Raw genomic sequence first — 24,598 nt, forward strand, 5'->3', positions numbered from 1 at the left:
CCTTTAGCTAGCTGATATGGGCCCTTACACATTTTTGTGTGGCTTGATACTGGACCAAGAAACTAGTATGTGAATGTATCTCAATGACCGTTTGTGGCCCTATAAAACAAGGCACTATCTTATTGGTCATCCTTCTTAAGACAGACCACATCCCCTTCCTTGAGGCTGACAGGATACCTTCCTGAATAAAACCTTGCAGCCTCCCAGCAGTGTGCAAGCCAGATATTATGTCAAATTGCCTCCAAATGTTTCTTTATAATCATTAACAGAGGGGAGAGTTAATCAGGGAGGTGAACATGAGTTTGGTATGTATTGTTTTATGAGCTTCGTGTACTGCTCTATGGAATGCAAAGTTTAGCCGGGGTGTGGACGTTTCCCACTTTCCTCACATCTCAGCATGGAATATGGTAGAACTGACTTTAGCTTTTAATGACTCTCTCAGCAAATGAAGGTTGGAGATGGTAAAGGGTTGTGCTCATGAGTTTCACTGCACTCTTGAAGCAGAACCCTCTAGGCAAGAAGATTGGTGCATTATCACTAACCAGAATCTTCAGAGCACTGAATGTGCAAACTATTTGTTGCAGATGAGTGAGTGTGACTGAAGTGGTACCTGAAGCAGAACCCTCTAGGCAAGAAGATTGGTGCATTATCACTAACCAGAATCTTCAGAGCACTGAATGTGCAAACTATTTGTTGCAGATGAGTGAGTGTGACTGAAGTGGTACCTGATCTAGTGGGAACAAATGGTGTGAATTGGGAAAAGGCATCAACAACAACTAGGATGTAATGATGATCCTCATGGATCTGGGGCAGGGGTCCCAGGTAATCTATAAACACGTTATCCACAGGATGTTCAGTCCAGTCAGAATAAAGTTCCCCAACCAGCTGTTGGGGTTGGTCCTAGCTTTAATACACCCCTCACAAGCTGTGAACATCTTACAAACATACAAGTCAAGTGTGGGCATGTCAGAATTAAGTTCCCCAACCAGCTGTTAGGGTTGATTCTAGCTTTAATACACCACTCACTAGCTGTGACCATCTTACAAACATACAAGTTAAGTGTGGGCATGTCAACTGAGCCTTATGTTTTACTATAGTTTTATTCACCCCCCAAAAGAGCCCTTCGCACAGTGAATGATGCAAATACTGAAATACCAGGGTTATTGACTGAATGGGCAGACAGATTTTATCCCTGTTGTCCTGTCACTTATGATAATATAACCCCTACCTTTCAGAGAATATCTGGGCACCAGCTTCCCCTCCTAGAGCTCCTTCTGTATTTTTTGCAAGGGAGGACCCTCCTCCTGCTTCTCAGCCAAATTACCAAATAATGCAGGTATCTCACACAGAACTGTAGCCACCATGAGACCTTGTTCCTCTGGTCCTTCTCATACATATCTCCTTGTCTTCCTCCTCATCTCCACCCTGTCCCTTGACTTGAAACATCCTGCTCAGAATGTTGACTACCCTCTCAAGTGCTGTACCTCAAACTGGAAGGCCAAGATCTGCACCGTCCACCTAGCAATATTAACTATCTTCCTGTGTTGCAAACAACCAAGTCAGAGCGCAGTTATCAGTCTCCCGTAGGAATGGATTGTGCTCCAGATACAGTTTAAAATGCTCGAGACCGAAGAGAGTGGCTGATGCCTTCAATTCATAGAGGGAGAACTTTCACTCAACAGCCAACAATGCCCTGAAAATTAAGACTATTGGCTTACACTCTTCCTCACTAGCTTGTTACAGAACCACTGCAATATAAATTAGATGTATCAGTCTGCAATATAAATTATTTTTCAAAGTCAGACATGGCCAGGATTGGTGCACTATCCAAAGTGGATTTTAGGGCCTTGCATGCTGAGTGTCACCTCACTGGAACATTTCGACATTCTTCATCAATAAATTTAGTGGAGCAGCAAGTTGTGAAAAACTGGAGATGAATTTATGAAAAAAAACATCTTTTTTATTCCTGTATAGTGGGAAGGAATGAATAGCCTTAGTGGATTCACGATCGACTTGTATGCCCCAGTGACACCAGGTGTCCCAGCAGTGAACTCTCTTCCCATGCTAAGTTTACCTTGGACAGCTTCATAGTAAGACCTGCATCATGAAGATGTTGCAATGTTCATGCAGTTTGATCCAGATGCTGTTCAAAGGTCTTACTGTGTATCACTACATCAGCCAGATAATTATAAACACACTTGAACTTGAGATCACCTAATTCAGAGTCCAAGAGGTGGGATAAGACTGCAGCTATAGCTGCCAAACCAGTCAGTACGCAGATGTATTCAAAAAGGTTTCAGTCCATACAAAACACAACAATTGGCTTTGATTTGGTGCAGGTGTACAGGAGGGAAGCTGTGAACAGAAAATGTGTGTACAAATGGTTTAAATGCTTCCGTGAAGGGAAGGAAACACCTGTAGACAAGCCATGTTTAGGTCAGCCATTGACAAGCAGAACTCTAGAAAAGATTGAGGAAGTGTGACAAATTCTGGCACAAGATTGGTGATGGACTCTCAGATTGATTACAGAGGAATTGGGCATTAGCAATGACATGGTGCACACCATCAAGGACATGGTGCACACCATCATCCATAGTGATTTGTGTAAGTGGAAGATATGCTCTTGATTTGTGCTGCACAAGCTGGTAAATGGACACTTTTCCATGACAATGACCCTGCACACTGTACAATCCATGCCCATCAATTCCTGGCACAGAAGATGGTAAGTGTCCTTCAACACCCTCCACACTCCCCTGATCTGGATTCTATGGACTTCTTCCTCTTTCCCTGCTTGAAGACTGCCATGAAAGGTGAATGTTGTGTGGACATGAATGCCATCAAAGATCGTGTGACAGCTGTTCTGCGATTGATTTCACAGGAGGCCTTTGCTGATAGTTTGCAGAAGGTGTATGAACGTTGTCAAAAGTGTGTTGTAGTGGCTGGTGCCTATTTTGAAGGGCAATAAGGAATATTTGTTTGTATCTTTTGTTTTGTTTGTTGTCTGATGGCATTCATCGAACTTACATGCCATGTATCTGCAATTCAGCAATTCTGCTATACGATGAGTAGCAACTTTCCTTTTCATAATAATGTTATATTCCATCCTGAATTTTCCATTGTTTGATTTTTGTGTAACAGTGCCTCCACCTATTCCTGGTTCAAATGGGAACAACAAACCCCTCTCTCATGCACTTTAATAGATGTGTGCTGTAAAAGCACTTACACTGACACAGTGGAAACTTCTGGTCAGGGCTGAACTTGAAATGGATTTGCTTATCAACATAATACAGCACACATCCCTTCTTCTGGAAGAAATCACAACCCAACAGTACTTCAGTACTATGCCCCTTAACCACAGTGAATACTAATGGCCATGACAACTACTGAATGCTAATGTACAACTTTAACAATTCCACTATGAGCAGCGGACTGCCATTTACAGATCAGCACACATTGTATGACTTCTCAAGCTTAGAATCTTTACACAACCTTGACAGTCAATGGAAGCAAAAACAATTGATCGGAGAAATATTACTGACTGAATCGAGCAACGTGGCAACTGGCTCATGATTTAGGCTAGCTGTAACAAATGGAAATTGTGAAAACTGCCTTGTCTTAACCTTACAACAATTAGTAATCAGGACATGCAAGCTACAAACATACCCTGCACAAGTTTGTTGTTAACTTCGCCCCTCTTTCCCCTTAAGAACCAGACAACTGATAACTACGTGCCCCAGCTCATTACATCGAAAACAGAGAATTGATGGTTTGCATCAAACTCCTTTTCATCCCCTTAACTGTGCTGCACCATTACTTCCTGAACTATTATCACAGAGCATTTGTCTTCGCTTTCATCACTAAAACACACTTCCTCTACACTGGAGACTAATCAATCCAGTTGGGGTAAGATTTCTTGTTTACTTGCAAACAAAATATGAGAAGGGTCCTCCTGTCTTATTCCCAGCAAAATATTATTAACTATTTCTGTTTCAGAAACAGAAAGCCACAAAGCAGAGACTGCTATCCTAACTTTCTCAATGTACTGCCTCAAAACCTCAGTACGGCCTTGTCATGGTAAAAATACTATATAGCTAACTCGTGGCAAAGTCGGGCAGAAAATAATCTTCTAGTAATTTAGATCAAAAATAATATAAGCACTTATCATGCTCAATGGTGCCAGAAATTAACATATCTAAAAATCCCACTGGCCAAAGTATGTAGAACTTGCAATACTACAGTATCAGAAGTATTTATGATGGCTGTTTGATCCTGTAACTTCTGTGTCAACCACAACAAATCTACCACTTTTTCGTTGTGACCTGCAGACAGATTAGCAACTCCCTGGATTATACCCCACAATAGGTTCAATAATTTGCTAAACAGCTGCGAGCCTTCCAAGAATTGAGAACGAGTACATCCCTGAATCCATTACTAATCTGTAGTTATTTCATTCTCTCCATCTTCTGACCAGTGCAATGCTGCAACTTCCATTTGCATCTTGGTAACCTCTGGGATAACTGATCCATACTTCCTCTGTCTATTACTTACAGGTCCCTTACACAATTCTTCACATGATCCAAATGCATTAACAATCTCAATACTCAATTACCTCACCAACACTGTCCCTCATTGCTGCCAGGCTGTAGTCTAAGACTCATATCAATCTTTGAGCTAATTCTGCAATGCTCCCTTCAGTGGCTCTCCTCTGATCTTTAGCTCATATTGAAGTTGGCCCTTATTCAGAAAAGAAATTCCCACCACATGTCTTGGATTCATTGATTCCATGCTATCGGTTCCCCTGAAACAAGATCAAGCCACACAGACTAAATTCAACACTAAACTCAACAACCTTAAAACTAACTACCCCACATGGTATCAGAATCCCAGCACTGGCCCTAACCTTATTCTGTTACCAATGAAATGGCAAGGATCAGGTGAGGGCAGATGAAAGGTGCTGGTGCAAATAAACAATTAATAACGTAACAACAAAATTTTTATTTAAAAACAATTTCCAATTTTTTTTTAAATTCCTTTTTGTATAATTTGCTCTTTGATATTAACAACTTTTATTAAACCATTAAAACATCTCTTTAATCAAAACATCAATCACACAAGCCCAGATCACTGGTCTAAATCCATCAAGGATTACTATACACAAATATTCCAAAACACAGATTCACATGTGTCCCTTAAACAAAATGGGCCTTTACCCAAACAGCATTAAAGCACTTAAATAAACTGTAAACTTACTTTAACAGCATAAAAGTACGTTTCATAAAAATGTGATGAATTTTACCTTATAGAGAGACAGGCTGGATTGATGTGGCCCGCCATGAATTCCTCTCCTGTGTCAACCTCTTTATCTCTTCCTCTTAATTAAAAAGATCTCAAATTATACATTAACTGGCATTGAGATGTGGTGGCACCTAACGGAGTAAGTCTTCCCTTGCTATTCTTATCCAAACAATTTATACCCAGATTAGGCATGGAAAAATAATGCCGCTCTTTCCTCAATAGAACAAGAAACATTTAACAGCCAAGACTATGTGAGACTTGCAATGTCAAATGTCAAATACAAGGCAAACATTACCAAACTTGTCTAAATCTTGGAATAATCACTGTTCCACACAGGACTCTTTGAAATAAAGACTTAATGCCAATTACTTCAATGGCATAATCAAATATCAGAACAGGTTTTGATTGAGGTGTAAGTTTTAAGTGAGGTGGTACAACACCTACTGCTGAAATGATATTAGTTAGCCTTAAACCAAGGTGTTAAATTCTCAAGATAATGTTATTCAACGAACTAAATTACTTAACAGGTCAGCTGGACCCAAGACTCAACAATCCTATACATAAGCACCTTAATTATATTTATCAATACCAGCGATGTGAGAATGTGTCACACTGCAAGACAGAATGATATAGACAATACACGGTACAAATTTGAACTGAGCCAGTGACCAACCATCACCTGGGCGCAGTTGGTGCTTGTTAACTCACAACTGTGCTTTCACACATAAACAAAAGTACACAGCAAATTACAGTAATTTAGCAAAATAGTAACTGCAAGTGCGTCTGAACATTAACAAACTTTGTATGAACAACAGGTCCATAAATCTAGCACAGATCAATGACTCATGCAGTTTTAGACCATATTAAACAGGTGTCACCTGAAACTTACAACAAGTTAGATATGAACACAAAATATTTTAACACCAATCAGTAATCAAGAAATGCTTCCAAGGATGAAATTCGATACAACTTATTTTGATACTGCTAATGACTGGTGCTAAGCATGAGCTAGATTAATGAGCACTACTTGGACATAATTGTGTCTCAGAAAATCTGACCACACACACACACCCGGGAGCGCGCACGCGCACACACACACACACACACACACACACACACACACACACACACACACACACACACACACAAAATATAGGTACAGTAACCACACTGGGAGATGTACTTATACTAGGAAATTATGACAACTGTGACACTGGTATTGAACAGGAAGGTGAGAGAAACCCACAGGCTTGACACTTGCGTATTTCCAAAAGTGAGCTTTTCATAAGTCTTGCAAATCCACAATGCAGAAGTGACTGCCCTGGAATTGCCTAAGGTTCTGTAAATACTAACAGAAACAATGCATGCTTCCACTCCATGTGATCCAATCCTTGGCTGCTGCTGCTGCTCCAGTTTACTTCCAACAACCCCAGTGCCACTGCATGGCACCTCTCCATTTGAATCGCTCACTCTCTTCAAACCTCCTCTGGCTTCAGATAGGCACCAATGACCGTAGTAGCTTGTAGTCATGGGTATATCAGTGCCCAAGAAACCACTGACATACCTACTGAGTTGCACAGAAATTTTACCATCACTAAGGTAGTTTCATAGGTCCTCTGCTGTTCCTGATTCACATAAATGATCGAGGTGATAATCTGAGCAACCCCCTTAGAGTGTTTGCAGATGATGCTGTAATTTACCATCTAGTAAAATCATCAGATGATCAATTCCAATTACAAAATGATCTAGAGAGAATTTCTGTATGGTGCGAAAAGTGCGAGGTCATCCACATGGGTACTAAAAGAAATCCGATAAATTTTGGGTATACAATAAATCGCACAAATCTAAGGGCTGTCAATTTGAATAAATACCTAGGAATTACAATTACAAGCAACTTAAATTGGAAAGACCACATACATAATATTCTGGGGAAGGTGAAACAAAGACTGCACTTTGTTGGAAGAACACTTAGAAGATGCGACAAACCCACTAAAGAGACAGCATACATTGCACTTGTCTGTCCTCTGCTGGAATATTGCTGCACAGTGTAGGTTCCTTACAAGGTAGGATTGATGGAAGACATCAAACAAGTGCAAAGAAGGGCAGCTCATTTTGTGTTATCGTGCGCCGGCCGGAGTGGCCGTGCGGTTCTAGGCGCTGCAGTCTGGAATCGAGCGACCGCTACGGTCGCAGGTTCGAATCCTGCCTCGGGCATGGATGTGTGTGATGTCCTTAGGTCAGTTAGGTTTAATTAGTTCTAAGTTCTAGGTGACTAATGACCTCAGAAGTTAAGTCGCATAGTGCTCAGAGCCATTTGAACCATTTGTTATCGTGCAATAGGGGTGAGAGTGTCACTGATATGATGCACGAGTTTGGGTGGCAGTCACTGAAACAAAGGCAGTGTTCTTTGCAGCAAGATCTATTTACAAAATTTCAATCACCAACTTTCATTTCCGAATGTGAAAATATTTTGTTGACACCCACCTACGAAGGGAGAAATGATCATCATAATAAAATAATAGAAATCAGCGCTCGAACGGAAAGATTTAGGTGTTTCTTTTCCCCATGTGTCATTCGAGAGTGGAATGGTAGAGAAGTAGTATGAAAATGGTTTGATGAACCTGCTGCCAGGCACTTAAGTGTGGATTGCAGAGTAACCATGTAGACGTAGAATAGTTTAAAAAAAGTTGTGTGGTGGAAGGAAACCATGAGTTGTATGACATATTTGTCTTAATCCACTCACGCTGTTCAGTGTAACATTTTTAAATTCCCTCTGTATGTTTCCATGTCTTCATTGGCTATTCCTACTTCCTGTTCCCAGCTTTCATGCATACTGATTTCTTTCACTGAATAAAATAAATAAGACGAACCTTCTAGATTGACATTTTTACTTGCATTCCAAGAAGATTATTTTCATTAAGTAGCAAAGTCTGACATCAATTAATATTGATTTTTGATTTCTACTGTCATGTGTTACTCAGTGGTGTCATGTATATCAAATGATAGGCTGCAATATGTTTCTATTACTGTCTAACTTCAGTTTTATGGACAATACTTTTTCCTTTCACATATGTCATATTTTGTGATGATTTAATTTATGTACTTTTTCAAGAACAATGGCAGGAAATAGTTTCAGTTATTAAATTTTTCTGAATTTTAATAGTCAAATGAATGATCTGTTATTTTTATAATTTATGAGAAACTTGTACTTCTAAATCAGTGACAAATTTATATGAAAACAGTATATTGTGATGTTTACTTCCTTCCTGGAAAATTGCTGTTGATCAAACCATCAATATCAGTGACCTCTATTCATTTCTTTTAAGTACTTGGTAAATAAAAGTGTTGTCTTCATCTCATTTTCAGGGTTCCAGGTACCGCTTTCGGCTTATTTTCAATGCAGCTATCTATTGCCCAGTTGAAGTATCAGTTGATAATCATAAGCTATTGCTCATCGCGAGTGAAAGCTCATCCTTTGAACCTATTCAAGGTACATTTAAACTTAAAATTTTTCATTCTTAAGTTAATTTGTACAGAGTATCTCAAATTTAATTTTTACATTTACACTAATAAGCAAAAAAATTGCAACACAATAAAGATGGCATGTAAATAAAGCCAAATAGGCATGAGTTGTGCTACATTTTTGGATATACAGATGATTAAGATTTTAGCAAAACTGAAGATACTGCAAACAATCCCATTCAGACCATCTTGTAAATTACTACTCCTAACATTCCCCATTTTTTCTTTATTTCAATTACTATAGTTACACTCACTTTGTTAGAAAAATCTTACTTCTTATAATCACAGTTGTTTCACTTATCTCTTTAGTTTCACTTGTAATATTTTACCAGTTTGTGATATTGATCCTGCTAAGGACAAGATTATCTTTTCCAACCAACCCCTTGGAATATCTAACCAAAGTCGACTATATATTATTCAACTTATTTTTCTTCTTCGAACAATTCTTGCAATTTGTTATGTGGTTCATTATTTGGTGTGTCACATATTTCGTCTTAGCTAAATAGTTTACATCACATTTTTACTGAAATAATTCCTCTCAGTTTACTCCTGAACTTACAGTAACAATTGTCATCTTTGGAAAGCAGCTGAAATACTATGTAGATGTGCTGCTGGTTTAACATTTTTGAAAACACAAAATGTTCACAGCCACATATATATTTGTGTTTGTATTTGGCATTGACATAACAGATGAAAACTGGTTTATAAAATATACACCAGTTTTGTGTGTTCTTTCATTCATAATGTGTAAAATATTCTACCACGAACCAACAAAATGGTGTTGATCACTGAATTGAACAGCATTATAGTCATGTCAAATATTTTGGGTCAGCAAGACAAGAACAATGTGTACAAAGTAACATTGTCTGGCACTCCAAGGACTGACAATATGGTGACAATTTGCAGCTTTACTTGACATGGTACCATAAAGAGGCTCACCTGACAAGTGTCCAATCAACAACAACATTGGTCACAGGAGTGGCACCATGTCATCTTTTCAGCTGAGTTCCAGTTCTGTGTACAATATCACAATAGAACTAGCCATGTATGGAGGTTCCTAGGAGACTGAACATTGTGTGATTGCATTTGTCATCATCATCAGGGGAAGCACTTTGTGTCATGGTGTAGGGTGCTATGGAGGACACAACACAATGTCCTTTGCATCACATTGCTGGTCATGTGAATGCCATCCTTAACATTTCTGCTGTGTTGAGTCTGGTGCCTGCACCCAATCTTTGAGGTCTCAGTGATATTACCTTTCAACAAGCAAAAGGCAAGATTGCAGGTCATCCATGCTATCCTGATGTACCTCAACACAGACTGCTCAACAGTTGCCCAGACCAGCATGTTCTGCAAATTTCTTATTAATTAAAAATATCTGGTCATGTGTTTGCCATGAAATGGCACACTTTCATTCACTAGCCACTAAGATTCACGATCCCTGGGGTACAGCTGAAGCTGCGTGGAATAACACAGTCGTATCTGTCATCCACATCCAGCTGGGTTTAAGTCTTTGTTGCTGCCAAAATTGGCAGCTCTGTGTACTATATTTTTCACACCATGTATCCCAGAATAACCTACAAATGTAATCATCTATTCTTCATGCCACACTGGATATGCAGAATATTTAAAATTTTGTTATATCCTATCCTTCTTAGTGTCGTGGTTTTTAATGGACAAAGGTGTATTATTTTGCATAATAATAAAACTGTCACTTTTATTCAGGAGATAATCTGAAAATTCTGATAATAGTTGTTAACACTATTATAATTACAGATTATAATTACAAAAAATAAAGAATCAGAAATGTTATTTATTTTTTTACCTTGCCTCATGGATTACATTAAATTTATTAATACTTAGGGCCAGATGCTAATATCTGGACCAAACAAAGGTCATCTACAAGTCTCTCTGCATTTTGAAACAAGTTTCTAATTATGTAACTCCCCTGAAAACAGCTTCTTCATCTTCAAAACAGTCTCATATAGCTACATATGTTACCTGTCAGGTCATTTATGTACTTTGTGTACAGCAACAGCCAAATCACACTGCCATGAGGTATGTTGGATGTTATCTTTGCTTCTGGCAATGCCTTGCTATTAGGAATGATACACAGAGTTCTATTTGCTAGGAAGCCCTCAACCCAGTTGCATATTAGTTTGGACATTCTGTATCCAAGTATAATGTTTATTAGACTACAGTGTAGAACTGTGCCTGAGGCTATCTGCAACTCAAGAAAAACATCATCCTGTGCTCTGCCATCTACTGTATTCTTGATCTCATAAACAAACTGTCTACGCTGTGTTTCACATGACTGACATTTGTGGGAACCATGTTGATTCCTACATGGGAGTTGCTCATTCTCCAGGAAATTCATCACACATGAGACCAATGTGAAACGTTATAAAAAAAGGTTTGCACCACCCTCATAATTTTCATTTTTTGTGTTTCTTTTATATCAGAAACCTCTTTCTCAATGCTAAACTGACCACAGCGAATTGTTATGTACAGACATCTGTGTAATGGGGATAAATAAACCAGCATTTCCAATGCAGTTCAATAGGGTACATAGTGTTTGCAGTTGTAAATATGGCAACACAGCTCATGTACACTGTTGATACTATCAACAGGTTCCTGCTAGTCATTTCATGCTTAGACTGTGGAGGCATTGTTATTGTATGGTAGCATGTGAAGTTGCCCACTGAACTGACTTACACCAAAGGGGCATCAACTGAACATACTACCACTTTTGTGAAACTCAAGACATTAAAGATATGCCTTATACCGGTTACCACTACGTTACAGATTCTTTCTTTCCCTATTTTTCCAATCACATTATGACAAAATATTTTTCTTCTTTAAATTAAATAAACTTACATAATGTTATTGCAGTTAGAAGCTTGATGAAATATACAGTCTATATGGGTGGTGTAACCCAGTATCACAGAATACTAGGTACAGAAAGCTGGTTAAAACCTGAAATTGATAAGAGTGAGATTTTTGAGGAAAATTTAAGTGTGTATCAAAAGAACAAGCAAAAGGGAATTGGAGGTGGTGTATTTGTCACAGTAGACAAGAATCTCAAATCCACCAGTGATAGACACTGAAGCTGCATGTGAAATTGTTTGGGCATGACTCAGTATCAAGGGTGGGAATAAAATGATAATCGGATCGATCTATTGCCTACCAGACTCATCTTCTGATGTAACTGAAAACTTAAGAGAAAACTTCAGTTCACTTGTACTTAAGTTCCCCAATCATACTGTAATCATTTTTGGAGACTTTAATCATCTGACAATTAATTGGGAAAATTACAGTTTTGTTAGTAGTGGGTGTGATAAGACATCCTGTGAAACATTACTAAATGCCTTCTCTGAAAACTACCTAGAACAGATAGTTAGGAACCCCACTAATGATGGAAATGTATTGGATCTAATGGCGACAAATAGACCTGACATCTTTGGGATGTCTACATTGAAACTGGTAACAGTGACCATGACACAGTTGTGGCAACAATGATTACCAAAGTAAAAAGGACAACTAAAACAATCACAAAGATAAATATGTTCAGTAAACTAGATAAAAAATCAGTAGTGTCATATCTCAATGAGGAACTTGAAACCTTTAGCACAGGGCAGGAGTGTGTAGAGTAACTCTGGCTCAAGTTTAAAAGAATAGTTGACCATGTAGTAGATAGATATTTACCTGATATGCACCCAGTAGAACAGTTCATAATGGGAGGAACATCCATGGCATTCAATCACTGTAAAGAAACATCTAAAGAAACAGAGATAACTGCTTAATAGATCTTAAACAAAGTGAAGGTCTATAGACAGAAAGATGCTGATTGAAACACATTTGGCTGTCAGGAGAGCAATGTGTGATGTCTTCAATGATTACTGTAGCAGAATATTGCCAAGTGATATTTCACAGAACTCAAAGAAATTCTGATAATATGCAAAGGCTGATAGTGGCACCAAAGTTAGTGTCCAGTCCTTAGCAAAAAAGGCATGTACTGAAATTGCTACCCTGCAAAGCAAAAGCTGAAATGCTTAAACCCATTTTCAAATGTTTCAATACAAAGGAAAACCCAGGAGAATTGTCCCAAATTGAACCTTGTACCACCAAAAATATGAATGATATAAGTATTAGTGTCAGTGGAGTTGAGAAGCAGTAGAAATCGGTAAAACTGAACAAAGCTTCAGGGCCTGATGAAGTCCATACCATTGCCCCCCAGTAAACAACAACACCTGATGACTTCTACCTACAAATAATGGCTCGCACATGTCCCAAGTAGAGTGCAACTGAATGGCACACCCCATTTTTTTCTTTTTCTAAAGTAATTTGGTATCCCAGACTTATTCAGTGCTCTCCAAATGATCAATTGGGCCTATAGACATCTATTACAAACAACCATACAGACCCCAACAGCACCATGATGTTCAAGGATGATAGACAAGGGAACACCTAGAACATAACCTGGATCAGTGGCATCAGGTACTCTTCAAAAACAAGTGCAGCATTTGTCTGATGTCTACCAAAGAAAAATGTGGAATTGAACAGGTAACAGTGCAGGTCTCAGACATGCAGCCCCACAGATTCAGCAGTGAGATACATCAGTCATGTTGTGGGCCACTATCATGTATAGGGCCAGCATCATGTCAGACACCTCTCATAGCCCACAATGATAATTTGAGAACTATGCAGTACTGGAACAAGATCCTCCAACTTATTGTCCAGCCCTTCAGACAAGAGGGGCTCATCTTTCTAGATGTTAATGTATAAGCATACCATGACCACCTTGTGAAAGCTTTCCTCCAGAGTCAAGAATCAACCCTGAGAGCAATGGCCTATGGTAGCTACTAACATGAACCAACTGAAGATGGCATGAACCAGTTGAAATTTGCAGTGTCATTGCAGGAAACCTTCTCAGGAGGGCCACAGCCACCATCTGAGAGTTGGACAGTCTTGAGCAGCAATGCCCAGCAATCTTGTGGGCAGCATATCGAGGATGATCCCAGCATGTTACAATGCACAGCGTAGAGTCATGCGCTACCGAATGATACCCACCAACATATTTTGGTTTCACATATGTGCAAAGATGAAATCTTTTTTCCTATTGTAAAGCTTCTTCTTCTTCCTCTTCCTCTCTCTCTCCCTCCCTCTCTCTCTCTCTTTCTCTCTCTCTCTCTCTCTCTCTCTCTCTCCCTCTCTCTCTTTTTAAAAAAAAGTTGATAGAGCTTATTTCATGTCTTACTTCCTTGAATATGAAGCCACACATTTTGTAGATACACTGGTGATGAAAAACTTTTCTGAGTATTTTTTATTCCATAAGTCTACAATAAATCAACACCAGTGATGTAGAGCTGTAGTTTTGCACATTGGTATTGTGATCTTCCTTATGTGTTGGAATTACCTCTTCCTGGGAATTACAGCAAACTGATAGAAAATTAATCAGTTTTAATATCAAATCTAATGAGCATCCTATCTGGTCCTCTGGCCTTTCTTCTATTGAGTCATCTGAGCTATTTCCAATTCTGTGCTTGCTTACGAGAGCTAATCATAAAGATTTAATTAACACCTCAAAAAACAAAGTTACCAAATTTATTTAGCAGGATGTTACAGTGAAGGTAAAGAATTTTTGCATAGTTAAATTTGGAATTTTCACCTCAAAAGTCAGGAGCGTGAAGTTTTCTGTGCCTTGTCATCTACGAGGACGGTTTGAAAAGTTCTCTGAACCACATAGAAAAAAGTACTTACATCACTGAAACTCTTTTCCTTTTTCAATTTAGTTTCCTTGTAGATTGATGCACTTGGTCCAATGATGTTCCAGTGCCTTGATCCCATCTTGAAAATGAGTTTCCTCCAGGACTGCAAAATAGTTATCAACTCCTGCTATACATTGTTTGTTTGAAGTGAATCTTCATCCATCAAGAAAAATTTTCAGTTTTGGGAAGCATGGAAGTCTGATGGAGCCATATCAGGTGAATAAAGTGGGTGCGGCAGCAATTCATACCTTAGTTCATGTAATTTTGCCGTGGAAACAGCACACGTGTGTGGGCACACATTGTCTTGATGGAAGAGTCGTGGCATCCATCTTGCAGATAATTTTTTCTTTTCTAATTCTTCAGTTAAAATGTGATATACCTTTTCAGATGACATCTGGCAAGTGTGATCAATTTCATGCACTTTCATTGGCAATCCTCCATGGCCATTTTCTGCACTTTTGCAATGTTTTCTGGAGTAGTGACACATTGTGGCCAACCACTATGTGGATCATCATCTAAGCTCTCCCAACCAAATTTAACTTCATTTGTCCATTTGGAAACAGTTGAATATGAAGGAGCAGAGTCCCCCAGTGTATTCTGGAAATTGGCATGAATGTCCTTTGCTTTCATACCTTTCTTTACGAAGTATTTAATCACTGCTCGAATCTCAATTTTTTCCATCTTTGCAAATCACTATGCAGGAACAAAAACAGATCCATGTCACTGCCACAGCTCTCTTCCAAGTGCACTGACATGGCATGTGTTTACAGGAAACAGTCTAATGAATATCACGTGAAGAACTCATTGCACTAGCTCTGACCTGTCGCATCGTACAACTGTGTGTGTGTGTGTGTGTGTGTGTGTGTGTGTGTGTGTGTGTGTGTGTGTAGCTCTGACCTGTTGCATCATACAACTGTGTGTGTGTGTGTGTGTGTGTGTGTGTGTGTGTGTGTGTGTGATTATAATTAAAGTGCAGTTACTCGCAGAGCCCAGTGAGGGCTGTAATTATCATATGGTAGTGAAACTTGGTAGATATGCTAATTGTTGTACTCAAAGAAAATATTTCCATATGTAATGTGTTAGAAATGGGACTTGGGCAGAAAAAGTCAAACAAGTGGGAAAGGCATAATGATGGTTTTATTATTAACCACTGCTTTCACAATTTGTTCAATATGAGCACTGGAGACATTGACGAGATATTGCATCCGTAAAACAACATGATCAACATTTGATCACAGCAGGAATATTAGCAGTGTACTGCCATACACTGTCCTTCAGATCAGACAGAGAGCAAATGTGTCCCTGGTAAATGCATTCTGTTAGATATCTCCAGAACCCAAAGTCAAATGGATTCAGATCAAATGATTTTGCAAGTATTACATCTGAAAAACCTCTGGAGATAACACGTTCATGGAAGGTTGCCTTAAGCAGATCTTTTACTGGGCAAGCAACATTAGGTATTGACCCACCTTGCATAAAAATAGTGGTTTCCACACAATTGCACTCTTCCAAAGTAGGAGTCACACGTAGTACTAAGAGGTCTTGATGGCATGCAGAAGTCACAATACACCTGACAGTCCTTCTGGAAGCATTCTCTTCAAAGGAGACCAGACCAAGAATAAAGGTGCTTGTGGATCCTCATCACACAGTCACATACAGTGAGTGCAATGGTGTGTGCACAACACATGGTTTAACAGTACCCCAAATTTGACAGTTCTATATATTCATTGTACTTCTTAGTCTAAAATGTGCCTTGTCACTCCATAGAATATTGTCCAGCCACACTCCATCAACTTCAGTCCATGCCAGCAACTGAAGAGCAAATTCAGACTGTTGCTGCAGATCATAAAGTCTCAGTTACTACACTGTCTACACTGTCTTGATCTTGTACAGGTACCAGTATAATATAGAATGCAAAATTTCTGTGCTGTAGATGACGGGATATACAATTCTCATGACACTTCACAAGCACTAGCACCACCTGAGGTGCATGCTGCATGGTCAGTTACAGTAACAGCAACTTCTTCAATAACTTCCACTGTGCTAGTATGCCTTCCTTTCCAAGTGTCACAACAAGCTCACCCATATGTACGAATTTCATTATCATCTTCTTTAAGCCATTTAATGACGTGAGTCCTCTCCTCAGATCTATCAGTCAATAATACTCTCACATTGAAGCACTGCAATTGCTGTGGTACACATGAAACAGTTTCACTAATAGTGCGTGGTCTCTCTTTTCAATATCTTTACGGTTCACTCATATTATGAATTGTCAAATGATAGTGTTAATGACATGCTGACATACAAACAGTGTACAATGTCAGATTTGCTCCTGGCGGCCAAAGTTGGAAATAATTTTGTTCCAATGTAAGTCAATTCGACATTAAGGCATTAGCATATCTACAAAGTTTTGTTGCCATACCCTAATTACAGCCTACACTGGACCTCCATGAGTAGCTGCACTTTAATTATAGACATCTGGTTCACCCAAATACTGAATTTCACATCTCACATCTCATCTATAGAAATTTAAGAGGTTAATTGTCATTATTATTGAAGAACTGTGATGCATGGTGTGATTTATATGTATATAATATTGACAGCACAAAAGAACTAAAGATAACTGAAAGTTATATATATATTTATTTATGACATCAAGAAGTTATGAAGTGCTGTACGTTTGAACTGAAAACAGTTTCCAAATTATTATTATCTACAAAGAAGAATTATAAGTGTTTTTTTTTTGACAACATTAATCAAGCTGTTGTTAGGAAAATCAACAAGAAGATAAATATGCCATTCAACATTATCAAATGACTTTTGATAACCGTTAAGAATTATAAAGAAATTTTGAAAGTGATAAAGCAATTATACCATTCTCAAGAAGAATCTAATCAAACATTGCATGTCAAATGCAAATACAGAAGATTCATATGTGTTACATATTCTTCAAACACAATGTGAATCAAATACAAGATTAGTTAAAAAATGGAGTGATAGAGTATGCAGTACATGAGCTCTATGACATTTATGTTAGTTAGCAGTGTGCTTTCCACTTTCAGCAACTTCTACACAATATAGCTAGGTGGGGCAATAAGCAGCCAACACAGCATTTATGAGTGATGAGACAATACACACAACATGCAGCAGCTGCAGGCAAGAGCACATGACAACAACAGGTGGCAAGCACAGTCAGTGCTTTGCATGTGACATTCTCATAGAATCCAGTTTCTTAAACTCTGTGGGTTCTGTTCCTTTAAGACTCAGTATACTGTGAAGTGATTTCTCAATTGCAATGGATTTGATCAATTAATGAAGCGACTTGGTTGGGTGAATGCAGTGTTATGAATTCTACATCTACATCTACATCTACACTCTACAAACCATCATGAAGTACATGGCAAAGGGTACGTCCCTTTGTACCAGTTATTAGGGTTTCTTCCCATTCCATTCACATATGGAGCACAGGAAGAATGGTTGTTTGTGCAGTAATTATTCTAATCTTATCCTCAGGATCCCTATGTGAGTGATAGATAGGAGTTGTAGTATATTCCTAGAGTCACCATTTACAGCTGGTTCTCAAAACTTAATTAATAGATTTTCTCAGGATAGTTTATATCTATCATCAAGAGTCTTCCAAGTCTTGCAGTTCAGTTCCTTCTGTATCTCTGTGACACTCCCTCACACGTCAAATAAACATGTGGTGATAGATGCTGTTCTTCTCTGTAAACATTCAGTATCACATGTGAGGTATAGGTCCCACAAACATGAGCAATATTATACAACTGGTCACAAAAGTGATTTGTAAGCAATCTCCTTTGCAGACTAATTGCACTTCTCCGGTATTCCACCAATAAACCACAGTTTACCACCTGGTTTCCCACTGACTGAACCTATGTGATCATTTCATTTCATATCCCTACAAAGTACTACACCCAGGTATTAACTTGAGTTGGCCAATTCCAACAGTGACTCACTGATATTATAGTCATAGGAAATTACATTTTTTCATTTTGTGTAAGCTACTATGTTCAGTTAATACTGATAAGTTAATGGATTCCTTACTACAAAAAATTGTTACATTCCGTTTCTTTTGAGACTTTACTGACATCTGTTACTGCTGAATATTTGCTATGTTCATTCATTGCTGAGAATTTATCAGCTCCTATTAATACAAATGTTTTATCATCATTTGCTATGGCTGAGAATTTACTATATTCAGTTGACAATGACAATTTCTCATTATCTGTTATTACTGGTAACTTATTGTCTACAGTAATGTCTCCTCTGAATGTGAAGATATTTTATTGTCACAACCTACAAAGGGAGAAATGATCATCATAATAAAATAAGAGAAATTGGAACTTATACAGAAAGATTAAATGTTCATTTTTCCCATGCACCATTAGAAAGTGGAATGGTAATAGTGTAAAAGTGGTTCAAAAAGACCCTCAGCCAGGCAACTTAAGTATAAATTGAAGAATAGCCATGTATATGTAGATGACTGTTGAAATTCCATGGCCTTTTGTTACTAAGAGATTACTTCTGAAAATTTATTATCTGGTAGTATTAATGGTGTCTTAAGTTACCAATACTGCCTGAAATAGGCTGCATAAATATTCAGTCAGATCTTGATATCATTTCAGAGTGGTGCAAAATTTTGGAAATATAAAACTGTGCACTTCACAAAATGAAAAAAAAAAACAAAAAAACAAAAAACAAACATAGTATTGTATGACTAATATCAATGAGTCACGGTTTAATTCAACCAGCTCACACAAATACGTTGGTGTGACACCTTTTAGGGATATGAAGTGGGATGATGAGTTAGACTCATTCATTGGTAAAAGTAGGTGGTAGAATTTGGTTTAGAGGTAGACTACTAGGGAAGTGCAATCGGTCTACAAAGGAGACTGCTAACAAATCACTCATGTTGCCCATTCTAAGATATTGCTCAAGTGTGTAGGACCCGTACCAGATAGGGCTAACAAGCAGCACAAACGATCACAAGTCTAAACAGTAGGAGATTGTCACAGAGATGCTGGATAAACTGAACTGGAGGCCTCTTGAAGATAGACATAAACTATTCTGAGAGTCTACTAAAAAAGTTTTAAGAAATGGCTTTAAATGATGACTCTAGGAACATACTTCATCCCCCTATGTATCACTCACATAAGGACCATGATGGCAAGATTAGAATAATTACAGCAAATATGGGGGCATTCAGATAATCATTCTTCCCATGCTCCATATGTGATTGGAACAGGAAGTAACCCTAGTAACTGGGACAATGAGATGTGCTCTCTGCAATGCATTTCATGGTGCTTTGCAGAGTATAGATGTAGATGTAGACATACCAGTACTATTAAATAATGATAAAAATAAGTATGTTAATACACAGTATGCAGATACTAATACTTATTTCAGCTTTGATTATGTTACACGCAAAGTCAGCAAACAGTTGGATAATTTATATTTTGGACACAAGAAGCATTTACTCCAAACAAGAAAACATTATTACATTAAATTTATGTTTAGCATTGTGAAGAAAACTGATAACCTGAAGTATATGTTATAAAGTGAGAGTAATTACTATAGTTGTGCAAAATATTGTTTACTTATTACTATCAGAAACAATTTGGGAATTTGAGACAGAGGACCTCAATGGTGCTTTATCTCATGGCCAGGAAGGTGGGCAGATATACCCAATGGCCTCATGCAAGTGTGTAGAATACACACCAACAGTGACAAGAAATATTACAGAATTTGACATAAACATAAAATCATATTGTGACAATAATAATAATAATAATACATAGAATGATGTGACAAAGAAATCTGTACCAAGTGATCATTGCACTAATAATTTCAAAATTTAAGACACAGAGATATCTCCATGGTCTTCAAACTATAGTTCATCAAAAGAAGAGGATAAACATTTGACAGTGTAATGATTTAAGAAAATATTTTTACAGGGTTTCCATAAAAGTCACATCTGCTTTTTCTTTTAACCAAAGGGGTTGCTAAAGAACAAAAATGAGAAGTTAATTAGGTAACCATTGTGGGAAAAGTATGTCTACTAGTACCTTAATATTTACTCAGTACAGAGTATTAGTTGTTTTTTCTCTGCATCTAACAGCCTTTCCATAAAAACATCACATAATATACTATGTGATGTTTTCTACCTCATCAGGCCTGACAACCATCCTTGCGAACTGTTCATCCTTGTGAGGTGTACTTTCAAACCACTCACAGTACTCCATCCTTCAATCCGGGTCACCTCTGTTCATACCATGCAGCCATCTTGGAATGTACACTTTCCACTTTGCAGCTTCAGAATTCATCATACAGTTCATCGGCTTACCTCCCTTTCATGTGCAGCCTACTTCACAGATTTTTAGGTGATCTAGTAAAATGTTGCAACACAGCAGTGCTGGAAGCTGGACTTGTTGGTATTTTTAGTCAACCAGATCTTTCCTTATGCACTTCCTAAATGGTACTGTTGGCTTCAAATTTATCTAGAATATAATAAATTGTTGTACATGTTGGTGGCTGAGATTCATGCACATTATGCTATTGCCATTGTACCTTCATCATGTTCTCATACACCCAGTACCACTTCAATATGGTCTTCCATTGCTCAAACAACAATCTTACTTCATTCATTGTTGCACTGTCATTTACTGGAAAGTGTGTACCAAGATCTGTTGAGAAAACAATGGCCTACACAACCATGCAAAATTGCAATGGTATGTTTTTTGTTCTGAAGATATTAACTATCAAAGAGTGTCTACATTTTTCTGGACCCCTCTGTATAAAAGATATGGAAATTTACAAGCTTTCCTTCTCATCCCGTCCACTAAGTCTCTCCTCACCCAGGGTTCTGAGTGACTTTTCTGTTATGCTTCCCATTTCCTAAACCTTAACAGTCCTTTTCCTTTATTCCTTTGCCTTTTCCTTCCCTTAAACTATTTCACTAGAAGAAGGAACCACTGGTCTTGAAAGCTTGTGCATTTTGATATCTTTTATATGTGTTATCTCCTGCTTCCACTTGGTGACTAGATTTTTTATCTGTATCTATTTTATAAATACAGGGTGTCCCTCTTAAGAGTTCCTAGGTGCATTTTCTCTGGTATCTTGTTTTTGCAACATGTAGCTGGGGTCAGCCAAAACAGATGCTGCTCATCATGTCTTTCGTGTGATGCCCAGTGTTGATGTAAAGCATCAGTTTGTTTCCTGCTACAAACAGAAATGATTTTTAAAGTCAATTTTTACATGCTCATTCTACATAGTGATCCCAAATTAGACTAGTATGATATTCATTTTACCATTACTTATTAACTGGGACAGTAAGACATGAAGAATACCAAGTACTCAATTAGTGACAGGACCACCCTGTCCCCTGCTGATTGCTACCAACATGCAGAAGTGTGCTGCTCAGTCATAGCTGGAGTTCTGTTTATCCCTCGGGTTTTACTGTTCCTGTTAATACATATCGGTAAAACAAATATCACACTAGACTAATCTGATAGTGCGCTATCAAATGGGCATGTAAAACTCCAATTTAAAAATCATTGTATTTGAAATGGAAAGCAAGCCAATGCATTCCATCGATGCTGGGCATTGTGTGAAACATGTGATAAGCAGGATTTATTTGGGCTGGTTACAGCTATATATTGCAAAAACAAAATTGCAAATATCTGACAAAACACTAGAGATTTGACAGAACTGTTTTGACATGCATGTGGTTATTTGACTTGTAAAGAAACATAAAGAAAGTGATGATAATGAAAAATGATGTAACAAAAATTATTGCCTATGCTTACCTGATATGGTCTGAACTTGTAGCTTTTAAGAAGCATAGCAATGTTTCGAGTGGAAGGATATTTAATAAATGAAAAGGCTGCAAATGAAAAAGATGATCTCTGTTATAGTATTTAATGTTTGGATTATAATTATTTAAGAAAGAGTAACATGCTTTGACAGAAGTGTTTTAATTGACATGTATATTGTTATTTGACTTGAAATGTAAACAGTGATCATAATGACAAATGATAACACAAAAACATTAACACATATACTTACATTAGTTTTATGGGTAACTCTAAAATATTTCTGTTTGCTGATGACACTAGCTTGGTAGTAAAGGATGTTGTGTGCAACATTGGCTTGGTTTCAAATAGTGCAGTACATGACCTAAGTTCATGGCTTGTAGAAAATAAGCTAATGCTAAAATAACAGTAAGACTCAGTTTTTACAGTTTCTAACAAACAATTCAACAAAACCTGATGTTTTAATTTCACAGAATGGGCATATGATTAGTGGAACTGAACAGTTCAAATTTCTAGTTGTTCAGATAGATAGTAAGCTGTTGTGGAAAGCCCATGTTCAGGATATTGTTCAAAGACTTAATACTGCCATTTTTACTATTCGAACAGTATCAGAAGTGAGTGATCTTTCTACATGAAAATTAATCGACTTTGCTTATTTTCATTCGCTTATGTTGTATGGTATTGTATTTTGGTGTAACTCTTCCCATTCTAAAATGATATTTTTGGCTCAGAAATGGGTGGTTCGGGCAATAAGAGGTGTAAGTTAACAAACCTCTTGTCAACCCCTGTTCACATGTCTGGGTATTTTGTCATTGGCCTCTCAAAATATATTCCTTACTGTCATTTCTTGTTAACATTATTAGCTTATTCCCAAGAATAAGCAGCTTTCACTTGGTTAATACTCAGCAGAAAATCAAACCTGCATTTGGATTGGACTTCCTTAACTCTTGTACAAAAAGGTGTGCAGTATGCTGCTCCATCCATCTTTAATAAGCTACCACTCGAATTCAAAAATCTTAGCAGTAATCCACGCACTTTCAAATCAAAACTGAAGAGTTTCCTCATGGGTCACTCATTCTATTCTGTTGAGGAGTTCCTTGAATAATGAAGCTGATTCTTATTGTATTGTTGATTATGTTTACTTAAACTTATGGACTAACTTTTTTTGGGTTCATAAACTTTTATTTTTATCTGTTATTACTTTTATGTTGTAATTTCATGTACTGACACGTTCCATGACCTTGGAGATTTGCTCCTCAATTTGGTCCTAAGGAACATGATGTATAAATAAATAAATACATGATGGAACATGAACTTGTAGCTTTTAAAAAGCAAAGCAAAATAATAGGAATGTTTTGAGAAGGATATATGAAAAGGGTGTGAATGAAAAGATGATCTCTATTATAATATTTAATGTTTAAATTAGAATTACTTAGGGAGGAGTAAAATGCATACACATTTATGTGGAGACAATATTTGGGAGGGGACAGAATTTTTGCATAGTTAAATTCAAGTTTTTTACCTAAGAGTTAGGGGCTACTTGTTTCTACCCCCTCTGTCATAACATCTCCTCCCAAATCTCATCTACTTTCTTTATTTGTTGCCCTCTGCCAATACATCTGCCTGTCTTTCCCCACTTCTGTCCTTTTCCCCCCACCTCCTGACGCTGTACCTGTTGGCATTCTAGTCCCTGCACACTCCACCAGACAGCATTTGTCTCTCTCCTCACCCCTACATGAGTACCTCTTCCCTACCCATTCTGGATTGCTGCTTGCATCCCATGTGGTAGTTGTATTTGACCCGAGATTCTGTAGTTGATAGTCATATGTGCTTCCTTGTGTTTATGAATGGTGTTTGTCTTACTGACAAAGGCTGTGATCGAAAGCTTTATGTAAATGCCTTTTAATTGTGCCTCTCTGCAACTTAAGGTGTCTTCTTTATTGTAAGTTGCAGTCTGTCTTTTTATGTAAATGGAAGGGAATCACTCCTGTCAGCTGCAGCAGGACATTAAATGGAATCAGCAGTGACAAGCAAAAATGTGTCCAAAAGAACAGACACCACACTTTCATATAATTCATAAGCCTAGCTGGGCAGTGGATCCACCTTCTACAGTCCAGATGCACAAATACATCTGACTTCCTGTGGGAATCTCTGAGTAGCGAATGGGAGTATAATGGATAG

At 37.9% G+C, this 24,598-nt stretch overlaps 1 protein-coding gene across 1 annotated transcript in view; it reads left to right on the plus strand.

Moving 5' to 3' along the window:
- Positions 1-24,598, plus strand: part of LOC126237153 (uncharacterized) — a 219,466-nt gene that overhangs the window by 109,221 nt on the left and 85,647 nt on the right. Inside the window, exon 6 of the mRNA XM_049946999.1 lies at positions 8,662-8,785. Within this exon, the coding sequence (XP_049802956.1) occupies positions 8,662-8,785 (124 nt within the window). The remainder of the gene's footprint in view (positions 1-8,661; positions 8,786-24,598) is intronic.

Source organism: Schistocerca nitens, chromosome 2 (assembly GCF_023898315.1).
Source record: "Schistocerca nitens isolate TAMUIC-IGC-003100 chromosome 2, iqSchNite1.1, whole genome shotgun sequence".
In the NCBI taxonomy this organism is placed as follows: Eukaryota; Metazoa; Arthropoda; class Insecta; order Orthoptera; family Acrididae; genus Schistocerca; species Schistocerca nitens.